Source organism: Nicotiana sylvestris, chromosome 7 (assembly GCF_000393655.2).
Source record: "Nicotiana sylvestris chromosome 7, ASM39365v2, whole genome shotgun sequence".
Taxonomy (NCBI): domain Eukaryota; kingdom Viridiplantae; phylum Streptophyta; class Magnoliopsida; order Solanales; family Solanaceae; genus Nicotiana; species Nicotiana sylvestris.
This window is the reverse complement of record NC_091063.1, coordinates 32,020,761-32,033,496: the sequence shown is the minus strand read 5'-3', so window position 1 is coordinate 32,033,496 and position 12,736 is coordinate 32,020,761. Positions and strand designations below refer to the sequence as shown.

Below are 12,736 nucleotides of genomic sequence, written 5' to 3'. Positions count from 1 at the left end.
AGTGAACTTACAATCACAATTATTTCAATGTATAGCGTGTGTTTAAAAAACGCTATATATCCAAAATTTTCTACCTCCCGGACTAGCCATTTCCTATAAAGTGGTCAGAGTATTTGGAAAAATCGTTCACATGCAATTCTAATTCTCTTCAATATTTTCTTATTGTTAAACTCTGAAGCATTTTTTTCACAATGTCTGAAGAGCGTAGAATAAGAGTTTCACTATATTGGGGGGGGGGGGGGGGTTGTGACGGAAATAACTCTGTGAGGTAGAGTTTATCTCCACAGGGTCATGTTAAATTACCACTTACACTAGAGTACGATAAATTGATATCGGGGTGGAGTAGCTCCAAATAGAAGAAGCAACAATAACCTCGTATAATGGGTGATATGCTCCACCTCTGTATCGTCAGTGGTATCGGGGTGGAGTAGCTCCAGGTGCTGTCTAATAAGGGTCAAAGCCAAGCGACTAGCACCAGACGATGCAGCCTCGTCCTGAGGCCTGAAACCAGTAAGCTGATGCAGCATGTCCAAATAATGATCACGCGACATATATCTCATAGCAATAGGCAGTGAAACGGGCATGCCATATAAAACCTCAACGTCCTGTAGCGTGACGGTAGCCTCGCCAATGGGCAAATGAAAAGTATGCGTCTCCGGTCGCCACCGCTCAATCAACGTCGTGATCAACGCCCAGTCAACCTGTATCCGGCCGATCTTAATAATCCTATAGAATCCTGTGGCCTGGAGGCAATGGATTACACGCTCGTGGAGAACTTTGTCATGAAGAAAATCTCACAGGTCGTCCACTCTCCTAGCACGGAGAGTCTGGGAAAGTAACTCTCCATCCCATATATGGGCGGACCTATGATCGCCCTGAAGCACTAATAGCTCACGAGAGTAAGGGCCGGGATGTATAGGCGCGTCCATATCGTCAACTATAAATTAAACAACATTAATTGTATGTTAATTATTAAATTGTACAAAGTATATGTAATAATTTGGGTCCAGGCTCGATATTTTAGGCCCAGTAGCACCAAATTTTCATGAATATTTATGTGTGTCAATTTCAATTTTTTTTATAATTTTGTGTGTGTTTGTTTTATAATTTAAATTCTATATTTTTTAGAGATTTAATTGTACAAAGTATATGTAACAATTTGGGTCCAGGCTCGATATTTTAGGCCCAGTAGCACCAAATTTACATGAATATTTATGTGTGTCAAATTCAATTTTTTGATAATTTTGTGTGTATTTGTTTTATAATTTAAATTCTAAATTTTTAATTATTAAATTGTACAAAGTATATGTAACAATTCGGGCACGCTCGATATTTTAGGTCCAGTAGCACCAAATTTTCATGAATATTTATGTGTGTCAATTTTAATTTTTTAATAATTTTGTGTGTGTTTATTTTATAATTTAAATTCTAAATTTTTTTAGAGATTTAATTGTACAGAGTATATGTAACAATTAGGTTCCAGGCTCGATATTTAAGGCCCAGTAGCACCAAACTAACATGAATATTTATGTATGTCAAATTTAATTTTCGATTATTTTGTGTGTGTTTGTTTTATAATTTAAATTCTAAATTTGTACAAAGTATATATTTTCATCTACCATTCTAAAATTACTTAAACTACAAGGATTCTACGCTAAAATACTATACAGTTTACTACGTTAAAAGTTTCTACATTTTACTACGCTAATAAATAAACTAAATATAAACAACATATATATTTTAATCACATAACATTAAAAAAAATAGCTACAACAATACTAGTTTCGCAAATAAAAAACACATAATGACATAGAAATACTAATATCTAAATACTTATATTAACATAAAAAATTAAATCTAAATTTTACACTAATATCTAAGTCCGGATAAATATAACATACTAGTTTTGCAAATACAACACAAAAGGACATGGAAACACATTCAATAGGCAGTGATATACATTATTATACAAGTTTGGACATAAAATAAATCGAAATACCTCGATGTTGTGTGTGTCTTGCGTGAAAATTTGAAGACGAAGGAGATAAACCACGAGTCCAGAATGCTCTACTACGATGGAGGACCTACGTTCCTGACCTTTTGTGTGACGGGAGGGGCCCACAATTTTTTAAAAAAAAATGGTCGAGCAGTTGGGTGGGGGGACCAGAAGGAGAAGGGAGGGTTTGTAAAAAAATGGGGGAGGGTTCTATCGAGGAAGAAGACGAGTTCAAATTAAACGCTATATATAGCGTACGATTTGAAAACGTTATATATAGCGTTTAATTTGAACACGCTATATGAGAAGTCAAATCGTCTGACATATATAGTGTGTAACAACAACACGTTATATTTAACGGCAGACGTTATCGTTAATATATAGCGTGTTGTTGTTGCACGCTATATATAAAAATGTCATTTTTTTTAATACACTTATTTGTGTGTTTTGAATCCAAACACACAATATTTAGGTTCCGGACTTAGAGATGGAGAGGGGCACTATATGAACTTATGGTTGCAATATAACAAAATGCGCACTGTACTGAAACTCATGATTACAATATAACAAAATGACTGCTGGCGCACTAAGGGCGGCCCCTCTACTCGCAGGCCAATCAAGTTCCTGTGGCTTTAGGCCTTAAAAAAATCAAAGTCCGAAAATTTATTACTAACCTATAGGGTGTATAATGGAAATCGATAAATCGCACCAACCCGATAATTTGAGTCAAATCGAGAAAAAAAACCTGATTATAATTTGATTTGATTTGGTTTGGTGTTGGAAAATAAAATCCGATCATAATCGGTTTGGTTTTAACTAAAGAAAGTCAAACCAAAACCAAATCAACCCGATATTACATATATAGAAATTTTAGATATATTTAATATATAAATATGCTTATTGTGATGTAATTTATATATATATTTCTTAAACTTTTTCATAAAACTACCTTTAAGATATTATTTCAAGATTGAACTTAAAATTTTTGAATGTTTTAATAAGTTTTATGGCCATTAATATTAGTAATTTATATAATGCTAACAAAAGCTCAAATCAATACTAATGCTAACAAAAGATATTCAACTCAATACTACGAACGCCAATGTGTTGAATATCTATTTTATATTTTGCAATAATTTAGATAAAAATGCATAATCTATTTTTATTTTTCTTTAGCGTTTTAGTCATGAAATTAATATTCCCTTATTAGTCTACTTATTTTAGCATGACTTAGTACTTTTAGATTATGTATTATGGTTTTTAATTAACAATATTTATATTACATAATTTTATTATTTTTATTGTTGAATATTTTAGGATAATGCCATGACACATCTCATATTTTGTATTATTTTCTTGAAATAATTGTATCTTATTAGGATTAAAGAAATATTTTGAGCAGTAGTTATATATTTTGTGCTACGAAGATTTTACCGGAAAAAAAAATCCAAAAAACCCGAAAACCAGAGATTGAAAAACTCGAGTTTTATTGGTTTGATTTGGTCTTTAAATTTAATAACCCGACACAATTAGTTTGGTTTGGTAATTACAAAATTTGAACCAACCCAACCTATGTACACCCTAAGATATGTAAATATATGTATATATTATTCGTGAAAAATAAATTTTCTCAACCATTTTGATGTTAATTTGTCACCACTCATTCATCGCATAGTTCTAACTTAATATGCTTTTAAGAATTTGGTTATAATTGCATTTAATATTCCCTCTTCTTGCCTCTTATTCCCTGAAACTTGAACGATTTTATTTACAATTTTGACTTTGTACGGTTTCTTCTTTCAATGTCCATGGGGATTCTTCAAGCTAATAGATCAAGATACGTTCGTATTAAATTAAAACTATTAAGAGATATTGTACAAGTAAAAAACAAATCTAATCAATATATACTCAACTAGATAAAAAGGACTTCATATTCATTTCCAAATATCTATATTGATTATATAAAAATGTTAATTGTTATGTAACAATGTCTTTAATTGAAAGTCATTTTTTAAGATTAATAAAATCTTTCTTAAGATCAACGATGTTTCAATAAGAAATAAATGAATTGACAATATTACCTATAGAAAAAGAAATATATCAGAAATAACTAACTATAAAACATTAGCAACTGGTTTAGCTATGTTTTTAGGAATGGAAGACAATATGTTTCCTTCTTGAAAATGTATTTTCCTTTATCATTTACATTAGATTAGATTGTTGAAAAGGTATTTTATTCTTTTATTTACGTTAGAACTTCAAATTCACATCTCCCTTATTTCTGGAATGTCCATTTCACCTTTTGCGTGTTAACATAGCGATTAACGAGTGTAAAGGATACTTTGGTCCCACTGGAAGTGAAGAAACAGAAAAAGATACACATCACACATATATATAGGGACGAGATATAGATAAAATACCTAAATTGAGTTCGAGGTGAATAAGGATTCTGAGTAAAACTATAATAAGAAATTGTCGTTAAGAATATTCTCCATTTTGTGCTGAATTAATCCTGATACGACATTATTAAAAATTTAGTTGTTATCATAACTGAACCCGAGGAAAATACTCAAAGCTAGTTCATTTCCTGGTCACTATATAATTCTAGTTTAAGTTGAATATACATATTCTTTATTGGTTAAGTAAAAACATTAGACTTTAGTATTATTATAACAATGAATTCCGTAATCATCTTTTTGGTGTTGCTTCAAGTTTTTGAGTTTTGCAATGGAGGTGTAACAAGCAGTTATATCAGAAAACCCGAACCTCTATTGACATGCCAAAAGAATATTTTCCTCCACCTCCTGGCTATAATTCACCCGAGCATGTTCGAATCGATTCAGGATCAGAAATATGTGCAACAGATGAACGAAGAAGAGATAAGAATGTTCTAGAGAAAAGTGTGGAAATGAACGACTAAGGCTCCAAAGTAGAGCCAATTCTCATTATATACAAAGTCACAAGAGTGTTGGGTTAAAACCTGTACATAAATGGGTACCCAATTACAATAATTAATCACATGTCTAATACAAAAATGAAACTAGCTAAAGTAAGCTCAAATACAGGAAAACATATATCTCAACATCCCCCCTCAAGTTGGAGGGCGGTTAGCCACACCCAACTTGCTTAAAATGAACTGATGAGTCACACCAAATAAGGGCTTTGTTAACATATCAGCCAGTTGCAGCTTGCTGGGAACAAACGAAAGAGAAATCAAGCCATCATGAAGCTTCTCATGAACAAAATGGCAATCCAGGTTAATATGTTTAGTCCGTTCGTGGAAAACAGGAATTTTTGCTATATAGATGGCAGATTGGTTGTCGCAATGAAGAGGCACAGGTACCACAGAAACAACAAACAACTCATGAAGTAAACGAGTGAGCCAAGCTAACTCTGCAACCACCCGCCGCATGGAGCGATATTCTGCCTCAGCAGAAGATAAGGCCACTGTGTGCTGCTTCTTAGATTTCCAAGTGAGAAGAGAACCACTAAAGAGGACTAAGTACCCACTAACAGACCTTCGAGAAGTAGGGCAAGAAGCCCAATCAGAATCACAGTAGGCTTGAAGAGTGAAATCAGGATCTGCTGCCATAAAAAGACCTTGCCCCAAAGTGCCCTTAACATAGTGAAGAACATGAAACCCAGTAGAAAAATGAGCAGAAGTAGGGACATGCATGAACTGGCGAAGATATTGGACAGGAAAGGCAAGATCAGGTCTGGTATTAGTAAGGAAGTTTTAACTTCCCTATCAATTTTCTGTATAATGTTAGATCAGATAGAGGCTCTCCTTCACCAACTCGAAGCTTGAAAGTAACATCTAGAGGACTGCTAACGGGTTTACAATCCAAATAACCAAATTCAGATAGAAGGTCGGTAGCAATCTTTCTCTGACAAATAATCACACCTCCAGGTTCAGCTAGGATCTCCAGTCCCAAAAAATAGTGAAGAAGTCCCTAATCCTTTATCTTGAATTTGATATCCAAGAACAATTTCAGGGAGGCTATTTCCTTATCATCATTTCCACTCAAACGAATATCATCAACATACACAACCACAACAGTAAAAGAAGCATCAACGGACTTTAAAAACAAGGAGTAGTCATTTTTGGAAATCTCATAACCCATAGACACAAGAAATCACTTAATTTTGAGTACCATTGCCTAGAAGCTTGTTTCAAACCGTATAAGGATTTATTTAACTTGCAGACAATGTTGGGACCAGGGGCAACCATGCCTTGAGGTATTCTTATATATACCTCTTCGTCTAAATCCTCATGCAAAAAAGCATTATTAACATCAGGTTGGTACATTTTCCACCCTTTCTTTATAGCTACAGCAATTACAGTTCTAATAGTTGTCATTTTAATAACTGATGAAAAGGTTTCAGTGTAGTCAATTCCTTCTTGTTGTGTATCCCCCCTCACTACTAATCTAGCCTTGAACCTTTCAATACTCCCATTTGCCCTATGTTTAATCTTATATACCTATTTATTACTGATTGGTTTCTTGCAATGAGGCAGTGGCACAAGGTCCCAAGTGTGATTAGCCTCAAGTGCAACAAACTCATGCAACATAGCTTCTTGCCAAGCAGAGTGCACTGCTGCCTGTTGATAAGTTGAAGGTTCATTTACAATATCTAAGATTTTGACTAAATTCTGATTAATGGAACTCAGACTGCTGAAACATACTGATCGAGAGATGGTGGAAAGGGGGGTTAAGGTTGGAGAAGGTATAGATTGAACAGAACTACAATGGTAGTCCTTCAGATAGGAAGGAGGTTGATGAACCTTTGTAGGATATCTAGGCATAGAGGGTGGAATAACTGTGTGAACAGGGGAAGAAGATGGAACATGTGAAACTATATTAGCAGGGGAAGAGGAAATGTCATGATTAACAGGAGGAGAAGAAAGAGATGGTGAAGATGAAGAAATATCAAGAGAGCTAGGGAAAGAAATCCCATTATCTGGAGAATGAGGAAAGATGTGAGAACAAGGTGGTGAAATAGGCCATTTAGGAAAAATAGTGCTTTGAGAAGATGATTCGGAATATGGGAAGATGTTCTCATGGAAGACAACATCTCTAGAAACAATAATTTTCCTATCAGAAAGTTACATTAACTTGTAAGCCTTCTTTCCAGGGGGATAACCAAGGAAAATGCAAGGGGTGGATCTGGGAGAGAACTTGTTTCTGAGAGGCTTAGGAATCACGGCATAGCACAAACATCCAAAACTTCTGAGATGATTATAAGTAGGTTTATGTCCAAAAAGAATCTCAAAAGGGGTTTTACCATCAAGCACAGTGCTTGGAAATCTATTTATTAGATATGTAGCAGTAAGGATACAATCCCCCCAAAAATGAAGTGGTAGTTTTGATTGGTATAGTAAAGCCCTTGCTGTTTCAAGTAAATTTTTATGTTTTCTTTCAATAATCCCATTTAGTTGTGGTGTGTAAGGGCAAGAAGTTTGGTGCAAGACACCTTTGGACTGAAAAAATTGTGTGGCTTCAAGACTGGTTCCAAGCTCTAAAGCATTGTCAGATCTAATAGCTTTAATTTTGAGATTAAATTGGGTCTCAACCATAGAAAAGAATGATTTGAGAATGGATAAGGCATTTCCCTTATTGCTGAGTAAGTGTGTCAAGTTAGTCCTGCTACAGTCATCTACTAGAGTTAGAAAATATTTATAGCATTTTTTTGTGACATGTTATAAGGTCCCTACACATCCACATGAACAAGATCGAAAATATGAGGAGAATGAGATTGACTAGTAGAGAGGGGAATTCTTTGTTGTCTGGCAAGGGGACAAACATGACAGAGAAAAGGTTGTTTATCACAAGAAGACACATTTAAAGCATCTATCTTTTGCAATTTTGAGAAAGGAATATGGCCTAGTCTGTGATGCCACAAAACATGAGTTTTATTCACACTTATTGTATTTACATGAGCAGAAAAAGGTAGAGACACAGCAGAAGACATAGGAGATGGATGAGAAAAGCTGGGTTCAGAAAATGAGTCTTCATTGAGATGTAAGAGATAAAGCCTTTCAACCACCTTACCAAGTACCAATGGCTTCTTCAGTGAAGGGCCCTGGAGAAAACAACAATATCGTGAGAAGGATAGAAGCACATCAGTATAAAAAATATCGAAAAGAAATTTGTTCACAGAAATCAAGTTATAGCTGAAAGTGGGTACAAGCAGGACTTTGGTCAAAGTGATGGACGAGGTTAAATAAACAGATCCAAAAGTAGAAACCTTTACTTTCTATCCATTAGGTAAAGAGACAAGACGTGGTATTGGTAAAGTGATTAAGTTTGAAAGCAATGATATGTTGGAGGTCATATGGTCAGTCGCACCAGAGTCAAATATCTAGACATCGGAACTTAGCATACTACTTAGACAAGTGCAAGTACCACAACTCATAAAACAGGAAGCAAATATACCTGCAAAAGTAGCATTAGCAGTAGCAGAGGATGCTCCTATATTTTGAACTCCATCAGTGACTTGCACATTCTGAAGAATGTTCATTAAATACTTATACTGCTCTGTAGTTATGGTGGTTGAAGTAGCCATGTTACGTGGATTCTCTTCTATTTTAGGCTCTGGGGTAGTAATGACATTAGCAGCAACTCTCATATTCTTGTTGTTGAGCTTGAAATTCTGTGAAAATCCATGCAGTTTGAAACATTTATCTATAGTATGTCCATTGTTCTTGCAGTATCTAGCTTTTTGGGATCAAAATTTCTTTTATGAGTTTGATTGTTGAAAGTGTACTTCTAATGTTGGTTTACATTGTTGTAGACTGGTTTGGGTATGGAACTTGAACCGACAGACAAAGAGGAAGTCCCAGCAGAGAAAGCAGTAGAGTCAGTATGAAAATTTGGTGCATTATGAATGCCTCTTTGTTTTTCATCTTGGATGACTAATGAATAAGCTCTGCCCACATCAGGAAAAGGTTGCATCATCAAAATATTTCCTCTGGCATTATTAAAAATCTCATTTAGTCCCATGAGGAATTGCATTAGCTTCTGATTCTCCATCCTTTTCATCATTTTGTGTTTACCCCCGCAATTACAATCGCAAATACAGTAGGACTCTGGATCCAGTGACTTCATCTCATCCCAAAGTCTTTTCACTTTGTTAAAGTAACCACTTACATCAGATGAACTCTGGGAGGCTGAAACCAAGTCCTTCTCAACTTCATACATCCTAGCACCATTTGACTGCCCGTACCTCTAATTTAGTTCATCCCAAATTCCTTTTGCAGTCTTTGTGAATATCAAACTTTGTGCAATCTCAGGATCTAGAGAATTGAGGATCCAACTGATGACCATGTGGTTAACTTGTTCCCACTGATCAAGGAGAGGAGAGGTTGGCGCAGGTTGAGGGAAGCTACCATTTATGAATCCTATTTTCTTCTTTGTGGACAGAACAATTATAATCGCTCTCCTCCAGGCCCCAAAACAAGTACCATTAAATTGCTTAGCAACTAACATAAGTCCTGGATTATCAGAGGGACTGAGATAATACGGATGCGAAGGATGGAAAGTAATTTCATTACTGTGGTCTATGAATTCATTATCACTGATAGCAGAGTCATTATCCCCCATTGTAAGGTCAATTTATCACACACTTACAAACCTTACAAAAGCAGAACTAATTAAAGAGATGAAAAGGGTAATCTTACGAAGCTTCGTCACAAATCCAGTAGCAAAAGGCCAGAAAAACGAAAATTTCAGTAAGTCACCGGATCAAATTCAGCAAAAAATACCAAATATGGAGCAAACTGTTGCAATCAGTAGAAAAAAAAAGGAATTCGCCAAAAACTGATTATCAGAGATAAATCCTCCAAACGAAAACTCCGATATGAGATCGACGAAAAGAAAAAAAACTCTGATCAAAATATTAGGGTTTTTTTATTTCTTTTTTTTAGCAGAAATTCTCCGCGAAAATTAGCGTATGACCTTCACCACGAAAGTCACTACATGAACTAAGCTACATGGTTTCCATGGCTCTGATACCATGTTCGAATCGATTCAGGATCAGAAATATGTGCAACAGATTAATGAAGAAGAGATAAGCATGTTCTGGAGAAAAGTGTGGAAATGAACGACTAAGACTCCAAAGTAGAGCCAATTCTCATTATATACAAAGTCACAAGAGTGTTGGGTTAAAACCCGTACATAAATGTGTACCCAATTACAATAATTAATCACATGTCTAATACAAAAATGAAACTAGCTAAAGTAAGCCCAAATACAGGAAAGCATATATCTCAACAGAGCAGGTTCAACTTGTCAATTTCTTGTCACCAATTAATTGTTTTTTCTTTCATTTTATATTCAAAAGTCAAAACTTGGTTCGACTAATTCGAGTTCACATCTAGTAGAGTCCACTAATATAAAGTGCTCCCGACTAATTCAAGTTCACATTAGAGTCCATTAAAAGGGTAAAATGTTCCTTACAAGACTTCTGTTTAAGGGGTGAAAGAATATTCCTGACCAATCAATTTCATTGTCATAAGATACAGCAACATACCAGCGGATTCCTAGTTTCTTGAACATGAGTGCACCACAAATAAAAGTAGAAAAAATATTAAGTGGGACTAGATGCCTATTCCTATGGGTAAATAACCTAGTATTCAACCAAGTGCAACATTCAGTCTTTTTTGGAGCATGGGTAAATAAATTAGTTTTCAATCAAGTGTACAATTCAATATTTCTGGAGCATGGGTGGTGTGAGCACCTAATTTTTTACCATAATCGGATTTTTTTACCATTTTGTAGCATGTAAGTATTATTTGAGTTTAATCTACACATTTTAGCTTTTGTTTTACCTTTTGTGGATTTTTCTTAGGAAATTAAAACTCATAAAAGATTCACATTTTTTAATTACTAGCTTTATTTTAATTTGCAAAAGAAAAAAAATTCACAAAAATATATCTTTTTCTTCTAATTTTGATAAGGCTAGCAATTTTATAACTTTTTCCTTCATAATTTGTTATATTTTTCTAGTTTTTAGTTTTAGTGTAGTCTTTAATTTTGATTGTCTTTAATAAAAAGAAAAAGAAAAAAAAAGAACCAATGCAAAAGGACAACCTAGCAAGATTCTTTCATATCTTTTTAACAAACTCACATGCTCTCTATAGTTGGGCATACAGATTTTCAATCTGGCCAATCCTTCCAAAGCCCAATAACTAATAATAATAGTAATAAACTACTACAAGCCCAAGACCATGCTAACAACCACTTACTGGATGCTGATAAACTGCCGCCCATAATAACCAATCCTCTTTCCCTTAACCCTAAGCCTACATTACTAAAAGATCACTCTTTAATCTTAGTTGATTATCACACGTCTCATCAGAATTTCATGACACCTATTCTACCCTTGCCATGTAACCCGCCACACACTTTTATAAGCCAATCAACATTAACCAAGTTAGAAGGATCTTTACAAAGTTCGGACACGTTGAGTCCACCTCAACCTAAAGAAGTAAAAACCTTGCATGCTACCGTAAATACACTCACTTCTAAATACACTCACTTCTGATGATAGGTTTCCTCAAAACCCATGTAAACCACATGATGATACTTCATGTGAATATCATAATGATAAACCCATTATCTTATCTCCTTCACTCACTAATATTTATCCTCCACTAGTTCAAACTTCCACGCCTAGTACGACTATTCCCTCTGAAGCAAAAAAACTACCATACTCTATTTTCAATGCAGAGACCAACATTCATAAGTATGACTCGGAGTCAGTTTCTGAGGGCAAATTTACAGACCAACAACCAATTTTTCCATCTTCCTCAACTGCCTCAGAGTACATCACCTCTGATATACACGTCCCAGATAATGACCACAGACCTTCCTCTCCAATCTTGGCTGGAAATGGGATTGCAGGGATATGCTCTAGTATTTACACTACAACTCAATAACCAAGAGATGGTGCTGCTCATACAGAACCCAACACATCTAGCAGAAATAGTGACAGAAGGGATGAGGTTGGGAATGGAAGCCTACAACCAGAATCATTGGTACACGACCCAAACTCCTCTTCCAATGGAGCACCAGGCTTCCAGCTCCACTCATCAACCTTGGACATATCAGTTCACCCAGATGAATCCAACCTGGGATCACACAGTAAATCTACTACCTTTTTATCCACCCCATCATATGGGTCTGGTCTATGCTCCTTGGTTTCAAGCTCTGGACTCCATCAATCCACTCTCCCCTTATTCAAGTCCAGTAAGTCCACTAGAGAGTCTAACACCACCAACCAGTCCAGTGCACTCACCTCCTCCATATCCACACGAACTAGACAGAGATAGAAGAGAGGAACTGATAGCCATACTTGCGGAGATGAGAGAAACACGAACGGAATTTTGGTGGTTAAAAGGGATCCAGTGTTACAACCTCAAAGAACAATTTAAAAAAAATCATTCTAAAGTGTCCTCCGGAACTGAAAACATGCAGTCTCAATTTCCATCATACCACCAATCCGGAGGTTGGAAAATATGCCATGGTCATCATTCCAACGCTTATTCAACTTCCACTGACTCTGTATTCGATGACACCCTCAGTTGTCAATCCACTGACTCAAGCTCCTACGAACCAACTCAGGAACCCTAATTCTTATATGAATTTCTTAGTTTGGAACTGTAGGGGCTCCCATAATCCAGAGTTTAGAAGACACTTTAGGTCTCTATTAGATAATCATAAGCCCACTCTTGCTATC

At 35.4% G+C, this 12,736-nt stretch overlaps 1 protein-coding gene across 1 annotated transcript; it reads right to left on the bottom strand.

Moving 5' to 3' along the window:
* Positions 1–9,225: 9,225 nt before the first annotated feature.
* Positions 9,226–9,600, bottom strand: LOC104212346 (uncharacterized). The gene has a single exon (XM_009761564.1). The coding sequence runs from the start codon at positions 9,598–9,600 to the stop codon at positions 9,226–9,228; it is 375 nt and encodes a 124-aa protein (XP_009759866.1).
* Between the last annotated feature and the right edge of the window lie 3,136 nt (positions 9,601–12,736).